At 43.4% G+C, this 20,929-nt stretch overlaps 1 protein-coding gene across 4 annotated transcripts in view; it reads left to right on the top strand.

The window, feature by feature from the left end:
* The window catches only part of RBP2 (retinol binding protein 2), a 53,065-nt gene that overhangs the window by 16,824 nt on the left and 15,312 nt on the right, over positions 1-20,929 (top strand). The window contains exon 1 of one of the 4 annotated variants that reach the window (XM_054708016.1): positions 16,242-16,302. The exons of 1 other annotated variant lie outside the window; for it this stretch is intronic. In XM_054708016.1, coding sequence (XP_054563991.1) covers positions 16,284-16,302 — 19 coding nt within the window. In that variant the 5' untranslated portion in view covers positions 16,242-16,283. 2 more of the 4 variants (XM_008152642.3, XM_054708018.1) reach the window with 2 other exon arrangements.

The raw sequence follows: 20,929 nt of genomic DNA, 5'->3' as shown, positions 1-20,929 counted from the left end.
GAAGGTGCTCTCCACCGTGGGCACTTAGAGCCTAGTGAAGGGGACCCCACCAGCAGAGATCTCTAACTCTGTGTGCACACAGGAGATGCTCTAACATTACTTGTGGATGAAATGGAACTGGGTTGCAGCTGGGAAACAGCTAGAATGAGGTGATCCTTAACCAGAGGCAATTACCTATTTGATTGGATTTTAAAGGTGTCATGTACCCTCCCAAAACCATCCCCACCTCACCTATGGGCTGATGTAAAGCCTTCCTTTTCACTATTATATACACATTTAATTTTTATTAAATTTATTGGGGTGACATTGGTTAATAAAATTATATAGGTTCCAGAAGTATATAGTTCAATAGTACATCATCTGTATATTGTATTGTGTGTTCACCACCCAAAGTCAAGGCTCCTTCCATCACCATCTATCCCACCTTTAACCTCTACTACATCCCCCCACTGTTATAGAAGAGTCATAACTCGCAAATTCCCCTAGAAGAGGGAAAGCAACTCATGTTCATACTCAAGTGCAGCGATGGCTTGCTGTGCCTTTGTATAGAGAAACACAGGGAAACTGAAGTGTGGGTGAGGAGGTGGGAGACCATGGGTAGGGGAAACCCCTGGAAAAGGGGAGACTTACATGGAGGACCCCCCTCAATATCAAGTCTGTCCAGGCTGTGCACTGCCTCTTGGAACCAGTACTGGGTTAGGAGTCTGATGAGCTGAGTTCAAATCCCAATGCTACCACTTACAGGGCAACACCACACCCCTCTGGACCTCACTTCTCCAGTCAGCAAACCGCCATAATGATCCACCCACCAGCCGAGCACTAGACCAGTGTCACTCAGACCTGGCTAAACATGAGAAGCACCTGGGGAGTTTTCAGAATTCCCTAATCCAGGCCACGCCCCAGAAACAATTACATCAGAGTGTGTCAAGGTGAGACACGGGCATCTTTTGTTGTTGTTAAGCTCCCAGGTAATTCTAATAGGCCACCGGAGTTGAGAATCGCTGCCCTAAACTAGTGTTTCTAACCTGAGGGTGATCCAGCCTCCGTCCAGGGGCATTTGGCGATGTCTAGAGACCTTTCATTTATAACTGGGATGGGGGCCTCTACTGGCATTCCAGGCCTCTGCCCACTAGATGCCAGTAGTGCCCCCCACCCAAGCTGCTAAGCAGAGGCAGGGATACTCCCGAACACCCTGCAATGCCCAGACAGCCCCCCACAAGGAATTACCCAGCCCATATGTCACCAGCGGTAAGGTGGAGAAACCCCGCTCTAGACAAACGGAAGAAATATTTAATGTTTTTCATTATTAAGGTTGTTTCCCTAGCGGAGACCAAGGAAATGAAAACTCAGAATTGCCCAAGATTTGGGAGGCCCCTTTGCCTTTAGGGCCCTGGTCTCTGTCCCTGCGCGTAGAGAACTCAAAGGCAAAGACTCTTGTAACAACCATTCATTCATTCATCCATTCATCCATTCATTCATCCCACAATGGTTAATGAAGACCTATTAGGTGCCAGCACTGAGCTAGTGCCTCACCTGTTGGGCATTCAGGAGTTCCCACCGCATCCCAGGTATTGAGACCCCCCATCAGACCACCCCAGTACCTCCCTCAACAGTCAGGTTCTCAGCTGTGTGGCCGTGTTAGTGTGCGTGTGCACGCCATGTCAGAGTCTCGGCTCCCCCCCCCGGGGGCCTCTGGCCCCAATGGGAGACTCAGCCGCACTCTGATCGAATGGCTTGAATAGCAGGACCTGTTGCAGTGGGCAGTGGGAGCCACAGGAGGTTTTTGAGCAGGAGAGTGGCATGATCAGCCTTTCAGCAAAACTAATCTGGCCACTGTTCTCTCCGTGGTAAGAAGGAAAAATAGCAAAGAATACCAGTTGGAGCTTAGCACAGGGCAGTCCCATTAAATTCAAAATTCGCTTCCTATGAGGCTAATCTTCCCAAAGCAGGACATGTAAAGTGGGAGGGATGTTTCTTATTGTGCCTAAATCTATAGCCACGGAGGCAGACTTCTGGCTGAAGGCGGCTTTCCGACGGCTCCGCAGCGTCTCCAGCATTGTGCAGGGGGCTTGCTCCTGAACACGGCAGCAGCACGGACCAGCTCGCTCAGCCTTCTTTGTGGCATCTGAGCACCTCTCCCCTCCGGTCACAAGCGATTGATGTCAGCTTCCTTTCTGGAACACGACTGCAGGCTCCACCACTTAGCTGTCACTGGGACGCCATTGTTACAGGGTATAAAAAAGATTTTCAATTACAACATCAGTGCCTGACAACAGAACCGGGCACTCGTCATGGACTCACTGAATGTCCAAAGCGTGGCAGCATCCCGTGGTGCCCACAGCACTGACCCGCTGGCCCGATGCCCCGGGCTGTGGACTCAGCTCACTGTACCTGCAGTTCCCTGGGCCTGCCAACTTGGAAAGGTTTGTTGACTTTTTTTCTTTTTTAACTGAAGACTTACAGTATTTCAAAATGTACTCCACACAAAGACTTATTAATATGTTTACATCACATAACTTCAGATTTTCAAAACCTAGGACCGCCATGTGCAGCAACTCAGGCAGGAAGTGCCAAGACTGAGCCTCGGGCGGTGGCCAGTCCCCTGAGGGGAGGCGGGTGGCTGAGCGTCCAAGTTCTGGAGCTACGTGGCCTGGGTTCGCATCCCAACTCTGCTACTTCCTGGCTCTGTGAGGATAAGGCAAGTCATGTGTCCCCTGTGCCTCAGTTTACTCATCTGTAAATCGGGGCTAACAATTCCTCACAGACTCTGTGAGAATTAAATGAATCTAATACATGTAAGTAATTTAGAATAGATACTCGGTACATTTTATTTGCCAAGAGATTTGAACAATGGCAGGCATATAACAAGCCAAGTTACATGTGAGTTTAAAAACAAACAAAAATAAAAACAGCACAGATGTGAGAGGCACCTCAGGGGTGGGATCAACCTGAATTTCATGGTGTGGGTGACAGAAGCGGAGGAGGAGTTGAGGCTCAAGGACAGCAGGAAGCGTCTAACGGAAATGAGGAGGGCTGGCTTGGCCAGGGCAGGAGGCCCCCAGTGACCCCCTGACAGAGGGAGGGGCTAGAGCAGGGCCTCTCTGACCGCCCAGTGTAGGGTCTCTGCCACCCTGGCCACCAACACACACAGGACCCTGAGTCTGGGGCCCAACACAGTGACCCTCCATTCCAGGGCTGGTAGGAGGATGGACTTCGGACCCTAAATCCCCAAGTCCCCATCAACGTCATTGGCTGGGCCACCTCCAAAACCCTCCCACAAGGAAACCCTGACAAGGCTGACCTCAAGCACCTCTCTGGAAGCCCTAATGTGTAACCTCTGTCTCGGTTAATTAGGACCTCCAGGCTGTTCCTTCAGGTGCAAATTAAACAGCTCAAGGCTGCACTGCACTTACAGTCTGCTTAATTCTCCTCAGTGTTCCCTATCCACACCCACACTGACAGGAGCTCTCCTCATATCCCCACCTGCAGATCTGGGTCTTTCCAGCCCTGAGTTCCCAGGGGCTTCACCAGCTCAACCCCACCAGCCCCACAGCCCACTGGGAGCTGGGGATGCAGGGCAGGGTCTGCACAGGTGGTGGGAACCTGCGCATCCCCCCTCCACCCCCCTTGTCACGGGAAGGGCTTCCTTCTCAGGGAGCTTTGAGACAAGGACAGAGATGACTTTGCAAAGCCCTTTGGATAAAGGAATTCATTTGCTCTGGGGAGGGCACTTACCAACGATGCCACGTCCATTTCCCCTCCAAAGATGGTCTTGGGGTGCTCTTCCTGCCTCCACAGCCCACAACCCCCCCTCCCCCTTCTCTGAGTTCTGAGCATCTCAAGGCCATTCCCCCTTTCTGAGATGTCCCCTAGAAAGAAATGCCAGATCGGAATAACAAAACGTGTGCTTTATTTCAAATGGTTGCCTGTAACAAATTAAACCGTTTAGCACACAAACATACCCTGTAATGTAATTATGTTGTGTTAATTCCAAGATAATTATGGGATTTATAAAATGTATGCGTGTGTCGTGTGCCCGAGGCAGTCTAGTCCGATCACATTGCACAGGTTTGAAGCTGGAGAATGAACTTCATTCCGTCCCGTGACTGTCTCTCTGCGACCTTCACTGGTCGCTTCATTTGGTGACGATGTCAAAAGTTGAAAAGCCCTTCATGCATGTGATGTCTGGGCCAAACGGGTCCTTTCCCTGACACCATGGTCCCCCATCGGAGGCCCTGTTTGAACTCCTCACATTTAACTCTCAGTCTTATCTTTGTCTTAGGCAATCCTAGTGGACATGTGTCACATATGTGACTGTCTGTCCTCTTGTGAGCCACTCTCCCATGTGTGGGGAGTGTCCTCCGCTAGGAATTCCTTCTCTCCAAGGTATTCATAGAAGGAAAACTAGCTTTCCCGGCCTACCCTGCATCTAGGCTCCCGGTGTGAGACCAAGTTTCTCTCAATTGGAGGCACCAGAGGGAAGAGATTTGGAAAGAAGCATGGGAAGCAGGTGGGTAATGCAGATTCAATGCTTTGGAAATAGTGGCAGCGAGGACTTGGCTTTGGGACGGCACCAGCGAGATTGCTTCCAGTTCCACCTGCACTGGGAGTGGGCGCAGCATGGAGAGGCAGCCAGACCTTTGTGCCTCTATGCAGCACCACCTATGAAGTGGTCTCCCCAGAAGTTTCACTTTGAACCTGGTCAAATCTACCTGCAGATGTATGGGAATTTGGGCTTCTGGGCTTCTGGCCTCCTGAAGTGAGAGAAGTTCTGTTGTTCTCATCTAAAAACACCTAAAAAGCTACCAGTGACTTTAAATAGGTGAGGCAATATCAGATCCCAGTTTCAAAATGGCCTTAGTGGATTGAGATGTCCCCTGTTGTCTTCATTCCTCCATCAATGTAGACCGATCACCTGATCGGGCCAGGGCCATGGCTGGGCCATTCACACAGGAAATGTCACATCAGGTTTGGGGCCCAAATGAGTGCCTCAGACCCTCGGCCAGTGCTCCAGGGGCTCCTGGCATAGAGAGAGAGCAGTGTGGGGCGCGGGGTGGGCTGGGCAAGCTGGGCGATATGGGGAAAGGTAAGAGGGGACATTTCTAGCAGACATAGCCCCAGGCGATGCACTTGGGGCTGGTCCATTGTGTGGGTGGCATATGAGAGCGAAGAAAGAGCTTAATTTTGTTTCTGAAAGAAGAACCTGAAGGAGGCAATGTCTTCATCTGAAGAAATGACCCTAGACCTCCTTGACATCTCAGACACCAGGACAAGAGTGGGGGCTAGAGGGTGTGGGGAACCGCCTTTGCCACAGGGGGCCCTGGCAGTCCTGTCCTGTAGCATCTGCCTGCCCTCCGCATTTTGGGGTTCAAGGCCTCCTTAAGCAGTCCCTCCCCGGAAGCTGTTGGACATCCCTTTCTGCCTGCGCCAGGCTTGTCTCCTGAAGTGAATGCAACGGTTCCTGCACTTCTCTACTGTTCTCATCGCCCCTCCCTACAATGCCCAGTTCTTCCCTTTCTAGCAAAATCTCCTGAGCCTGCTCAAAAGCCCTTTCTCCAAGAAGCCCTCGTTGGCTGACTCTTTTATAACGAATCCTGCTCAATTGTGATTGGTTTGGTGCTGCTATGATCTTGGCAGGGAAGGGCCGAGTCAGGATGCACATCCCAGGAGTTCTTTCTTATTGATCAGCACATGGCCTTCATCAGACTTCCTCCAGCCGGTGGGACCTCGTCTCATGCGGTTCTCCTCATCCTCCATCCTCCTCACTTTGCCCTGTGTCCTCGGAGTTATCGGACTGTGCAATTACATTAATTGATAGCCTGCACTTCACACACTGTGGTTATCAGCCCAACCTTGGCCACGTTTTCATTTATGGCCCTTCTCAGGAGACCTCCAGACTGTGTTTGTTAAGAAATCTTCCTGCCACGCAGCAATAAGTGGAGACCTTTGGTCCACAAAGCAGGCCACCTCTGAGCGGGCGCTGCCCTTCGGATGAGATGGGCACTGCATCACCTAATTTGGAGTATCAAGATCATGCTTGGGATGTCTTAAGAAAGTCTCTGCTATTTTGCACCTTAGGACTCTCACCATTTTATAGCTCCTAACTGATAATCCTCAAGGTTGCTGTAATCACTACCTATTCTTCAAGACTCAGCTAAAAGCCCTCCCTAAGCAACATGCCTTCCCCATCAGCCCTCGATAAACTTCTCTCCTGGCTGATGCTGTGTTATTAAATTCCAATTCTTTTTGTGGCCCATTAACTCTCTTTAAAAACTTATGGATCAAACAGTAAATTAAAAACGGAAATGGCAAAATAGTCAGAAATTAATAAGGAAAAGACTACACGGGAGAAAATATTTGCAAATCACATAACTGACAGAGGACTTCTATATAAAACATGAAAAGAACTCTCTAAATTCAACAGTCAGAAAACAAACAATCCAGTTATAAAATGGGCAAAAAACTTGAATAAACACTTGACCAATGACGATATAAGGATAGTAAATAAACATATTAAGTTATGTTCAACATCATTAGCCATTGAAAAAATGCAAATTAAATCATAATAATATACCACAACAGACCTGTTAGAATGGCTAAAATTAAAATCTGATAATACCAAGTATCTGATAATACTAGGTCACACATACATTTTGGGTGGGAATATTAAATGGTAGGGCCAGTTTAGAAATGGGCCTGGCAGTTTCTTAAAATTAAATATACACTTTTCATACAACCACGATACCACTCCTGGGTATTTTTTCCCAGAGAAATGAAACCTTATATTCTCATAAAAACTGTGCATGAATTTCCATAGCTGTTTTATTTGTAATAACCAAAGACAAAAAAAAAATCTAAATGTCTTTCAACAGATGAAAGGTTAAATTAACTGGAGTACATTCATACAATGGAATACTATTCAACAATCAAAGGAACAAACTATTGACATTTACAATAATTTGGATGGATCTTACGTGAAAAAAGCCAATCTCAAAAGTTGCACACGATTTGATTCCATCTATATGACGTTACCTAAATGACAAAATTAGAGAGATGGAGGACACTTCAGTGTTTGCCAGGCGTTAGGGAAGGGCAGGAGGTTATGACTATAAAGGGGCAGAATAATGAGGGAGCTCCTTTGTGGGGACAGAACAGTGCATATCTTGATTGCGCTGGTGGTTACATGAACCTATACAGGTGACTAAATACCATAGAATTGTACACAAAGACACACAAAAAATGAAGGCATACAAAATGGTGAAAGCTGAGTAAGACTTGTACTCAATTGTATTCATTGTGCCAATCGATTTTCTGGATTTAAAAATGCTCTATAGTTATAGAAGATGTCACCATTGGAGGAAGCTGGGTGGTAGGTACATGGGACCTCTCTGTAGCCTCCACAGCTTTTTGTGAGTCTATAATTATATCAAGATGAAAAGTTTTTAAATGATTACATATAAATCTGAGAGATATGATTAAAACAGAACTTATACCCTTAAACAATTAATAGTGCTCAACAAAGAATTATAGACAAATCAATGGATTGTGGTGTCAGTTCTGTTGTACAGTAACTCCCCATAAGCAATGGGGTCTGTCTCTGAACTTTACTCTGCTCCTTTGGTCTATCTGTCTATACTGGGGTTAATACCACAGTATATTTATTACTTTGACATTGTGGTATATCTTAATATTGTTAAAAACAAATTATCACCCTCTAATCTTAGACTAAACTACCCATGGACTTTTATCCTTCCATATAATTTTTAGAACAATTCTATCATGTTTCCTCTTAACTCCCCCCCCCCCAAAAAAAAATATTGGAATTTTGTTTCGGAGCACATTGAATTTATGGATGAACTTGTGGTGATGAGAAAACTTTAGATTGTTAAGTTATCTAATCCAAGCATCTCCCTTTTTATTCAATCATCTTATACAGGGGTGGGCAAAAGTAGGCATACAGTAATTCATAAGGGGAAAAAAATGCAGGTTATAATTATTACAATAGCTTTATTAACCCTGTGTTTAGCATACTCACAACTATAAAACTATATTTACCGATGTCTTTTAATAGAGGTTTTAAGATTTCTCCATAGGAAATCTCCTTCCTGCTCCATCCCAGCATCTGGAGTTAAGGCCAAGAAGGGGACCAAATGGGTGGCCTCAGCCCTTACCCAAGGCTCCAGCAAAATTAGCTGGTCCCCATCTTTGCTGTGGGACCCATGCCAGCGCCCCTCCCCAGGTGTGGTTCCTACTGTTGATTAATCACCACATATGCTTTTCCTCACATTTTTTCAATAATGGAATTCTGTTAGGCACATTGCATGCTAGGAGTGAAAGAGAAATTCTGTTTAAAAAGGTCTCTTTAATATAAGAATGAGGGGTAAAAGGTAATTTTAAAAAATTTTTTCTCCATATAGATCTTGTATGTTTTTGTTTCTGTTAATCCCTATACTCTATAGATTTCTTGCTCTTGTGAACAATTTCTTCTTTTTAATTATATTTTCTAGTAAGTATGGCTAATATAAGGCAATGCTATTCATTTTATACTTGGCTCTGATATCTGGCAAACTTTCTGAACTTTCATCAGTTCTAACAGATTGTGTGTTGACTGTGATTTTTCCTAGGTAAATGATTATATCACCTCAAATAATGACAGTTGTAAGTCTTCACTTCCAATCTGCTTGTATTATACTTAACAGTGATAAATCAGAGAAGGCAAAGCTGTTTTTATTAAACCCACATTAGTAAGTGGGTCTTGTGTGCCTAACATTTACATTATGTGAACTTGGATTCTTACAAATTTTCTAAATTAGCTTCAGAAAGAACAATTTTTAGCACATTTTTATAGCACATTTTAATGATTAGGAATTTATCTTACTTTTCAGAATTTTATTTAGGCACTTATTTATCCTATAAACCAATTAGAACAAAGATCCTTTAATTTAAAAAACTTAGCAACCTAATTTTTTATACCCTCCAGACATAGGGAAATACACACACACACACACACACACACACACACACACATTGAGAGCTTTAATTCTTCAATTTCAGCCACAGGTCACGTGGCACAGACAAAAAGAGCTGTTCTCCTTCCTGGTGGGCATGAATTCTTAAATTAATTTGTTTTCAAAATAGACAAACACATAAGCAAACAAATGAAAAAACAACAACTAATAAACCAGATTCTCTATTATCTGTCACCCAGCAGAGAACACATATCTATCATTTATCTACAGAAATCATCAACAGTCAGACCATCAAGCCAAATTCCCAGTCATTTCTATCACAAAAGAGGTATAACTTATGGGCTGTAAATGAGCCAAAACTGAAACACAAAATTATTTGAGCGGAGGGAAAAAAACACACACACACGGAGGATATAGAGTCAGCAAAGTTGAAGTTCTATTGACACTTAGGATTCACCAATAAGCACCAAAAAAAAAAAAAGAAAGTGTGCCTTGGCTTAAGCTGCTCATGAACTGTATATACTTCTCTGGGCACACAGCTCACAGGCTACCTGGTTCTTGCAGGTGACTCTATTGTCCATCTCAACAGGAACTCCAAAATTGTTATAAGATAGTTTTTCTAAAGATGAAATCATAACCTTATCTATATATATAAAAGCCTAAGCGACCGTTATGACCAGACGACTGGATGATGGGCTGGTAGCTCTGATGCGCACAACCACCAGGGTGCAGACACTCAACGCAGGAGCTGCACCCTGGTGGTCAGTGCACTCCCACAGCCAGCCTCCTGTGGCCGGCCAACCTCCCACAGTCCCTACCCTCCTCCCCCCCACCCCCGGCCTGGCCCTGGCCAGGCCGAGGGACCCCACCTGTCCATGAATTCGTGCACTGGGCCTCTAGTACAAATATAAAATGAACAGCAAAGATTTTAAATTAACTAACTAATTAATTAGGCAACCAATTAGATGTTACAACTGGTTTAAATGAAGATTTGGTTTACAGAAATTTATATTCTCTACTGGATAAAACCTATTCACACTGGCATGATCAGGAATCAATTGTGTAGCTATAGACCAGAAATATATGCATTACAGTTAGTTCTACAAGTTAACTTCTGTCTCTACAAAGTTGGAAAATAGCCTAATCAAAGACAACCAAAGCAAAGATAACTTAAGTGGGTGGGCTGGCCAGAATATCCACTCATATATTTTTGTCCATTTCAAAATTGTCTACAGTTTTTCAGAAAAGAATAAAAGAGGTATAAATCCACAAAAGTGAAGAAAGTGGAAGAGCAGTTGAGTGATGGGAAAAATGGAAAAGTGGTTGAATATGGGTGGTAACTGATGTAGCAGAGTAGGAAAAGGAAACTCAAGTGTCACAAAGACGTATCCCTCTGTGGGACACAGAAGTCAGAAGCACAAATGTCCCAGAAGGCAAGGAAGACTGAAAGCAAAAGGATCGATTATATGTGTATCCACAAAAGGCACAACTAAGATCCTGAATTTTCACCTCTGTTCAATCCAGGAGATTGACTATGGCTCTCTTCAAGAAACAAATGTATTCCTTGAGGTGCTTGATTCTATTGAGAGTGATTTTACATTATAGTTGAGAGTGTAAAAAAAATTAAAGATATACGTGGGGGAGGGAGAAGCTTTCCTCTTCCCTCAAGGTTCTTCTGGCTGGTCTGACAATCCAATAGAGATGAGACGTTAGTAAGAGAAAATAACCAAATTTAATACATACACATGTATGGGAACCCCACATACATGAGAAAGTCAGAGACCCTCCCTGCAACAGAGGTTCAGAGACAGAAAGGGGGATTGAAGACAGCTGAGCTAGGGATGAGGTCATGCGCCTTGGGGGCTTCAAAAGGTCATTTCAGGGTGATAACAGAAGTTTGGTAAGTAGAAGTTTGTCTGTCCTATAGGTAGGTCAAAAGAGGTTATCTGTGATCATCTCTTAGTATGAGGAACGCCCCTGATTCAGGTTCTTCTGGTAGTTAAAGGGGGGAAAGAAGATTCTCCTGAGCCTTCAGAGAAACTAACTAACTCAAAACAATCTGCATACCACAGAGGCACATCTTGGGGTGACTCCTTCTGAACCTCTAAAGTTGAAACATGAAACTGATAATACTCAAGTGTTTTGGACCTACCAAAACTAACAATTTCAAGCGAACAACAACAACAAAACAAAACAAACAAAAAAAAACGGAGGCAATTGTTAACTCCAGGAAAGATCTGTACAGGAATGGAAATGTAATCACAATAAATTATTCAGCTCAGTTATAAACAATATTTATATAGTCGAAGGATGTAAACACTAAATATTGACCTAACCAAAAACTGGATAATATACATAGAGAAAGAGCAAATAGAGGAGAGGGAAGAGAAGAAGGTATAGCATGCTAAATCTTCAACATCATTGACAAAGATCAATAGAAAATGTCTAAAATTGATACAATAAAGAAAAGTGATATATGTTTATTTAGATATGTGGAGGCAAGTGCCAGTGAAACAGCTAAACGTGACAAAAAAACAGTTGCTTATGGGAAGATCTAATTCGTTTTATTCAGTGATTCGTGAATCAGGTAGCATCCCATCTAGCCACTAGAAGGGCACTCCTAGGGGTTGGACAAAATGGAAGTTTTTTATAGGAAGAAGGATGTGACAGGGAAGTGATTAGCAAAAGCAAATAAACGATTATTTCTAGACCGGAACATCTTCTTTTGGGAGGAAGAGAATAGCAAGGGTTTTGTCATGTACACCACCTCTTCCTCCTTTGGGCCCAGGTGACAATTTACCTGACTGGTGCTTGACTAGAAAATCCCAGGTTGGTTGTTTAAGATTATATTCCAGAGAGAGGTTGAAACTGCAATCAAATCAGGTATTAAATCTACATTTGGTGTCATGGACTTTTAGCAAGTGATGCCTTTTTGGGGCTGTGGTTTTCTCTTTGACAACTTGCAGTACTTAGACTTTTATAATATCTGCAGATACTGTTTTGAGAAAAATTTGTCAGGAAAGTGTAATAAAAAAAGGTCAAAGGCAAACAAGGAACTGAGAGAAATATTTATAACAGTTATATGGCCAGATTAATTTCCTTAGTGTATAGAAAGATCTTTATAAATCAATAAAAATGACTAACAACCCAATTTCAAATGAAGATAGGATATGAAAAGACAGCTCACAGAAAAAGGAAAAAAAGGTTCACAAATATTTGAAAATATGCTCGCTTGTTCTTATAATAAAAGAAATCCATTTAAAAACTGTAAAAATACATTTTTATGTACTTACCTGAATGAGAAAGATTTTTTAAACAATTTGCTAATACACAGGGTTGCCAAGAACATGATGACACAAGAACTCTAATACATTGAACAACCTACTTGGAAATCACTCTGATATGTTCTCACAGGCACAAAACCACATGTACAAGCTAGATCAGAAGAGCCATGCTTGTAGTTACAAGTAATCGTAAACAACCCAAATGGCCTTCCACTCAGGACTTGGCTACATTCATGATGGTACCTGCTAGCAGTCAGGAAAAATGAGAACATCTGTCTGTATTGATATGGAAAGTTGGCCAACAGAAGGAAAAAGAAAAATGTGCATCCAAGTTTAGTTATATGTTCCTGTTTGGATAAAAAGGCAAGAGGAAGAAAACATCTTCATATATGATTTTAAGTGCAATCAAGAAACTGGAAGACACAAGTTCACACCAATGGTTTCTTGTCTGGGGGTAGCAGCGACGGGAACTGAGCATAGGTGAACAAGCCTTCTCATTGCATAATTTTTCATACTACTTGAATTTCAAACTATGCGAATATGTTACTATTCAAAATGCAATGAAGTAGGAATAGATAAATAAATAAATAAGAATGAAGTCGACAACATGTGCTGATGCGAAAATATTTCCAAGGTCTATTAAAGGTCAGGCACTCCTTAGGTCGGGTGGAAGGCAAGGTCAATGGGAAGAAGTTGTCAAAGGCAGTCCAGGGGTGCTTGGAGGAGAAGCAGGGACAGCCCCTTGGGAAGAGGTGGCCTGGAGTGACCGCTGCCAGCTCCCTACTTCCTCGTGAGTGTGGGTGAGGGGGTGGAGAGGGTGGGAGAGGGTGGGGAGCCCCCTCCTGGGCCAGAGCAGTTTGATCCCTGTAGCTCTGGGAGGAATGAGGGTTTGTGACCTCCTGCTCTCCTCACCTGCCTTCTGAGAGCAAAAGTGAAGACTCACAATTTCATAAAAACGAAAGCAAGGCCCAGTGCTGCGTGTGGCTGAAGGAACTTCCAGGTCCCCTTCCTTCTGAGTCTCCAGGTGGAGACAAACCTGATGGCTCCTACCCCAGCCTGGGTAGCACCAAACATTGACTCAGGGCCCTGTCGGGGCTCTGGGTCTGGGGGTCTCACCTCCGTCAGCAGGAGGAAAAGACTTGCCTGGCCCAGGGAGCCTCAGGGGGGTCTGGTGGGGAAACATTCAATCAGACTCACAAGCAGGCAAACTGCACAGTCAAGAAGAGCAGCCCGCAGCGGCCCGCACACAGAGGCATGCTGCCCGTGGCCGCCCTGGGGCCCCTGTTGGCACAAGGGCAGCCATGTGGTCATGGCCATTACGAATGCCAGCTCCTGAGGCCTGGCCCTCCCAAGTCCAGGGGGCAGCATCCGCAGAAGGTGGGGCACGGAGGGGACCATGATGCTTTCTCTGGCCCAACATCTTTGGCCAGCCTCTGCTCTCTCGTTGCACCTGGACCTCAGGGGAATGTTGTACTTGCCTGTTTTCCAGCTCCTCCATGTTTTTGTGTTTATAGGGTGGGGCAAAAGTAGGCCTGCAGTTGTTCCTATGGAAAATAATATGATCATTAATAAATAATAATGCAAGAATAAACTCTGTGTTTGGGGTACTCACAGCTGTAAACCTACTTTTTGCCCACCCTGTATGAGGTGCTGCAAGGATGGTTCTCACTTTTGATGGGTATCAGAATCCCCTGGGAGCTGATAAGGCACACAGAGGCCCAGGATCCCTCAAGTAGCCAGGGAACTGGCCTCCGTGTTTTAAGCAGGTTTACCAGGCGGTTCTGATAGGACCACAGTTGGAGAACCACTGAGCCAAATTCTTTTCAAACACTACCTGACTTAATGCTCAACATCACCTTAAGAAGTAAATACTATGTTCCTCAATTAGAAAACAAAGACCTAATGGTTCAGAAAGAAACGTGTTTGGGTTCAAACCCACCGTCTTCTTGCTGGCTGTGTGGCCTTGGGAAGGAACCTAACCTCTACGGACCTCCTCTTCATCATCCTTATACCAGTGGGAATTCACGGACACCTTCTCCCTTGAGAAGTTGTTAAGAGAGAGTTCAATGGAACAAGCCTGGCCAAGGGCTCAGCACTCATAAGGAAAGGTCACAATTGTTATTCTAATCGTGGGTGAAACCACTTATTGGAAACAAAACACTATGTAATAAAAGCTTTTGAAAGGGCACATCTCCATTGATTTTAACACATCAAACAGCATTTGATAAATGGCGGGAGAGTATATGGACCAATATCTTATTGATTAACTCACCAATGTTTTCGTTCAATTTGAAGTTTTGAAAAGAAAGATTGCTGGTCGCTCACGGCATCACTGGCAGTCCAAGTCCTTCTGCCCTGCCTTCCACAGAGTGTGCAGAGAACTGGGGCTTTCTGCTGCGGGGAGGCCCTCCCTCACCAGACCTCAGGACAAGCAGTAACTCTACAAACCTTTGTTTATTCCTCATCTGCCTTGCACTAGGCTCTCGGGATATGGTGGTAAAGCAGGAAATGGCCCCTCATCTCAGGGAGAGAGACAAAGGGGCCACCTGCTACCCTGACTGGGTCAGGGGAGGCCTCCGGGGCAGCCTTGCAAACTCAGAGACCTAAAGTAACCACAAAGGATGGTCTGAAGTTAAAAATTTAAATAAAAACAGTCTATGGTGAGTAGTCATGTCCTAGGCCCGTATCTTCCCTGGCAAAGGTCAATCTTTGCCTTAACTGAGCCTATCTATTGTCTTTTCCCATCTACCGTAACATATCATTGGAATGTCAAAGTAATTTCCCTTTTTCCGGACCCCTCAAAGCACAGGCACCGCTCTGTGGAGACTACAGACCCCCTCATTGTCATTGAGTTAGCTGTTGACTATTAACTACCCTATACCCACCTATGTACCAGTAAAAGAAGCATATGTCTGTCATTGTACTTTCTATCCAATCCCAGAGGTTTCCCCGCTTTGCTTTCTCCCACCTCCCTTCTCTATCACCAATGAATTTCATGTAACCCACTTGCATCTTCACTTTTTAAAAAAATATATTTTATTGATTTTTTTTTACAGAGAGTAAGAGAGAGGGATAGAGACTTAGAAACATCAATGTGAGAGAAACATCGATTAGCTGCCTCCTGCACACACCCCACTGGGGATGTGCCCGCAACCAAGGTACATGCCCTTGACCAGAATCGAACCTGGGACCCTTCAGTCCGCAGGCCGACGCTCTATCTACTGAGCCAAACCAGCTAGGGCCGTCTTCACTTTTGATTGTAATAAAAAAAAAAAGTATAAAATAAACTGCAAAACTGACATTCTCTGGAGCATTATCTCAATCCATTGAGATTTTTGCATCCCAGCAATTGCCGACAGTTAGGCTCAAATAAACTCACAAACATTTGAATGTTTCTTACGGCGACAACAGATTTTGCCCAGTCTGGAAAATGTCATACAGGCCTTAGGTCTGGTGGAAACAGTTTCTATGGGTGGGACTGGTAAGGGCCCTCCTAGAGTCCTTGGAGGAGAGGCAGGGACAGTCCCCTTGGGAAGAGGTGGTCTGGAGTGACCCCTGCCAGCTCCCTACCACAGGGGACTGCAAATGGGCCCCCTCTAGGGCCAGAGCAATCCGACCCCTGTGGCCCTGGGAGGGATGAGAGTCTGTGACCCTCTGCTCTCCCGGCCTGCCTTTTGGGAGGAAACGTGAAGAAGCAGCACAATTTATGTAAAAGCTGAAGCAAGGCCCCGTGCTGCCTGGTGGCTGAAGGAACTCCAGGTCCCTGTCTCCTGAGTCTCCAGGTGAAACAAAGGCGGTGGAATATCTTGTTCCTGTAACAAGCACAGTGAGTGGGACCAGATGTGCAAGTCACAGGGTGGGGAAGGAGTGGGTGTTGCAGAGAAGCTAGTCAGCATCCAGCTGATGTCATTTGCTGCTGAATGAAGGCTTTCTCCCCTTAGAGAAGAAGAGCGGGCAGAGGTGGGATTGCCTGGGCCTGAGGAGCCATGGCTTCTGAGAACCAGTGAGGTGCCCAGCTTCTGGCAGGCAGATGCCCCCGAGGACAGCAGGTAAATGCCTGGAGTCCCTGCTGTGCTTGCTCTTCGCTGACTGATTTATCTCACACCCAAGCCTCTTGAGGGACCCACACCTTCACTTTTCAGCGTGGTCTCCAGAGAGGTTCTTGCAGCCTAGAGAGATTGGCTTCTGGCTGATGAGTTTTCCCAGCCTTAAAAGTCACCTAAGGGAATTCCACAAAGACTTAGGCAAATAAGCTCAGAAGTGGAGACACGCAGGCAGCTGAGAAACGGAACATTCAGGTATGTGACCTGTTAGTATGAATGGAGAGGTAAGGGGCCCTGCTGAGATAGGTGGCCGTCTTTGAATGGAAGGTGTAGGGGACAATACTGGCTGGGTGGTTGATTGGCAATTGCCATCTTTCATGCACCGTCCCTCACTTTTTGCCTCCAGAACTCCCCGGCCAACCCCCACCTTCCACTCACACAGATCTGAGACCCAAGAGCACGCTGAAACTGTGTTTTGTTGGAGGCAAGTCAAACACTTGCTAGGAGCTTAATCTGCAATCCCATACCATAGCCACTACCTTGGGATAAACGCATGCCCTGTACCAGGGACTCTGCTAGGAGCTTTATGTTCATCACCTTTAATTCTTACAATGACCCTGAGACTCAAAGAATGAACCAGACACTCCAAGAAGGTAAGTGTCCAGGGGTCTCACTGCTGGAAGCAGTGAAACCTGGATTCAAAACTTGCTGTGGCCAACCGAAAACTTTTTTAAGATTCTATTTTTCTCTCTCCATTGGTCTCTCTCCTATTTCCATTGCTCTCTCGTAGTCCTCAAATTATGGTCCTGACCCCGAAGCAGCAGCACCACCTGGGAACCTATTAGATATGCAAATTCTTGGGCCCTACCCCAGACCCGTTAAATCAGAAATTCAAGGGTGGTGCCCAACAATCTGTGTTTTAATAAGCCCCCCAGAGGAATCTGACACTTGCTAATGTTTGAGAACTGCCGCTCTAGGGGTCCCTCTTAAGTTTTTAAGGTAATATTAAAGCTGATATTTCTTACAAACATCTTCTAGTCAATCGCTAATTACAGCCTCTTTAGCTCATGTGTACTTCATGTCCATCAGCTAACTTCTCAAGTGGGAATAATATGGGATTTTAGTTTGAGTTGATAACTAAATCTTTTTTGTATAAATAATCATGCATGACTATGTGAATTAAAAAACAATTGTATTCAGTCCAGCTGGCCATAGCTCAGTGGTTGAACGTCAACCTGTAAACCAGGAGGTCAAGGTTCAATTCCAGGTAGGGGGAGGCAGCCAATCCAGTTTCTCTCTCATCATTGGTGTTTCTATCTATCACCCCATTTCCCTCTAAAGTTAATAAAAAATCTACTTAAAAAACAAACAATTGTATTCATTTTTTATTAAAGCATAACCTACATACACTGAAAAGAAACAGGTATCTATTGTAGAGTTTGAGCTTTGACAAGTCTTGCAACCACCATCTCACCTATAGAACATTTCCATTCTATTTCCCCAAGAAATTTCCCTTGTGAGCTTTCCTATCCCCACCTTCTCTCCCCATACCCTCCAAATCACTGATCTATCTTCTATCACTGTAGATTAGGTTGTTTTTTTTTTCTAGAATTTTATATAAACCATGCAGTATGTGATCTTTTGTGTCAAGTTGCTTGCCCTCAGCATATGTCATTGGACTCCTCCCTGTTGTTATGTGTATCAGGACATTGTTACTTTTTACTGTTGGGTAGTGTTCCTTTGAGTGAATATACCACCATTTGTGTCTCCATTAACTTGTTGATGGATGCTTAGGTTGTTTCCAGTTTGGGGCTATTATATCTAAAAATACTTTATTTTTTAAAACCCTCATACTTTAATGAAGTTGGCTGGGTTTTAGAATCCTTATTCAAAAGTATTTCCTCTCATCATTGTAAGATATCATTCCATTGTTGTCTTCCATCCATTGCTAAAAAGTCTGTTATTAATGTGATTATTGTATTGCTTCTTTTTTAAAATGTCTGAGTTATTTTATTTTTCTCCCATCCCCCCACTCCCCTTTCCTTTGGCAACTATCAGTTTGTTCTCTATATCTATGGGTCTGTTTCTGTTTTGTTTTGTTTTGTTTTAGATTCCACATACAAGTAAAATCATACAGTATTTGTCTTTCTCTGCCTGATTTATTTAACTTATCCCATTGTATATACATACCACACCTTCTTTATTTATCCGTCTATTGATAGAAATCTAGGTTGCTTTCATATCTTGGCTATAAGTAGTAATTCCGCAATGAACATAGGGATGCATATATCTTTTCAAATTAGTGTTTTTGCTTCCTTCAGATAAACCCCCAGAAATGGAATTGCTGAATTTTATGGCAGCTCTATTTTTTTATTTTTTTAGGAGCCTTCATACTGTTTTTCATAGTGGCTGTACTAATTTGTAATCCCACCAACCATGTATGAGGGTTCTTTTTCTCTGCATTCTCACCAGCACTTATTTGTTGATTTATTCATGATCGCCCACAGAACTCCCCACCCACCCCATCTTCTACTCCTCTGAGGCCAAAGAACATACGGAAGCCGTGTTTTGCTGAGGACAAATCAAACACTTGCTAGGAGCTTGATCTCCTAAGGTGTGAGGTGATATTTCACTGTGGTTTTAATTTGCATTTCCCTGATGATTATGATAGTAAGCATCTTTTCATATGTCTGTTGGCCACCTTCATGTATCTGCTTTGGAGAAATATCTATTCGGGTCTGCTGCTCATTTTTAAATTGGGTTGTTTATTTTTTGTGTGTGTTCAGTTGTATGAGTTCCTTACATATCTTGGATATGAACCCCTTATCAGATGTATCATTGGTAAACACCTTTTCCTACTCAAGGTGTCTTTTCATTCTGTTGATGGTTTCCTTTGCTGTGCAAAAACTTTTTAGTTTGATATAGTCTCATTTATTTTTTTTCTTTGTTCCCCTTGCCCAAGGAAACATATCCAAAAAGATATTACTGAATAATATTCCTGTATGTGTGTGTGTGTGTGTGTGTGTGTGTGTGTGTTGATGTCAAAGAATATATTGTCTATGTTTTCTTCTAGGAGTTTTATGGCTTCAAGTCTTTAATCCATTTCGAGCTTATTTTTATATAGAATGTAATAAAGTAGTCCAAATATTTTTGCAAGTATCTGTCTACTTTTCCCAACACCATTTATTAAAGAGATGGTCTTTACCTGCTTGTATATCCTAGCCTCCTTTGTTGTAGATTAATTGACCATATAAGTAAGGTTTTATTTCTGGGCTCTTTATTATATTCCATTGATCTACATATCTGTTTTTATGCCAATACCATACTCTTTTGGTTATTGTAGCTTTGCACTCTAGTTTTATGTGAGGGAGCATGATACCTCCCATTTTGTTCTTTCCCAAGATTTCTTTGGCTATTCAGGATCTTCTGTGGTTCCATATAAATTTTAGGATTAGTTGTTCTAATTCTAGAAAGAATGTCATTAGTGTTTTAATAAGATTGCATTGCATCTGTATATTGCTTTAGGTAGTAAAAACATTTTAACAATATTAATCCTTCCAATCTATGAGCAAGGCGTATCATTTTTGTATCTTCTTCAATTTAATTCTCCAATGTCTTGTAGTTTTCAGAGTACAAGACTTTCACTTCTTTGGCTAAATTTATTTTTAGGTATTTTATGATTTTTGATGCAATTGTAAATGAAATTATTTTATATTGTTTCTTTATAGGTAATCTCTATGGCTCATTTTGTTTTCTCTGGAAGATTTTAGAATGTTATTTTTATGTTGGTGTTCTGAATTTCCACCAGTGTGTTCTGTGTTACATACATGGGGTAGTTTTCTTAGCACTACATTCTAGTTTACTAATTCTCTCTCCAGCTGTGTTTAACCCATCTATTACCTTTTAATTTTAATGACTGTATTTTTAAATTTCTACAACTACTCTGGTTATTTTTTAATCTAGCTTTTAAAACACATTACTTTATTCTTTTTCATGTTTTTAAGTGCTTGTAGTTTTCTTTATTCATTTTAAACACACTTATTTTATAGTTTGTATCTCTTTTGTTTGTTTTTTAATTGAAGCTCTTGGAAGTCTAATTTGACGGTACGTTTCTGCTGATGTTTGCTTTAGGTGGATTATTTTCATGTGTGTTTTACAGTTTGGTATTATGAAATCACATTTGTCATGGCTTTATTATAGGAATTCTGATTGGCCTCCATCAAAGGTGTGTCCCTCCAGATAGTTTTTACATTTACTTCTTTCTAGCAGTCTATAAGTATTGCAAGCAGGACTTTATTTTAATGCTAGAGGCCCGGTGTATGAAATTTGTACACGGGAGGGGGTGGGGAGTCCCTCAGCCTGGCCTGCACCCTCTCCAATCCAGGACCACTGGCTCCTAACCGCTCACCTGCCTGATCGCCCCTAACCCCATCTGCCTGCCGGCCTGATGCCCCTAACTGCTCCCCTGCCTGCCTGATCACCCCCTAACTGCTCCCCTGCTGGCCTGATCACCCCTAACCGCCTCTGCCACCGTGGCTTTGTCGGGAAGGGCATCCAGAATGACACCCAGAAGGTCATTTGGCTGTCTGGTCTAATTAGCATATTATGCTTTTATTAGAATAGATTTTGGCTA

Source organism: Eptesicus fuscus, chromosome 18, assembly GCF_027574615.1.
Source record: "Eptesicus fuscus isolate TK198812 chromosome 18, DD_ASM_mEF_20220401, whole genome shotgun sequence".
NCBI classification, from domain to species: domain Eukaryota; kingdom Metazoa; phylum Chordata; class Mammalia; order Chiroptera; family Vespertilionidae; genus Eptesicus; species Eptesicus fuscus.
Note: the sequence above shows the minus strand (reverse complement) of the source record. Positions and strands in the feature narration are given on the sequence as shown.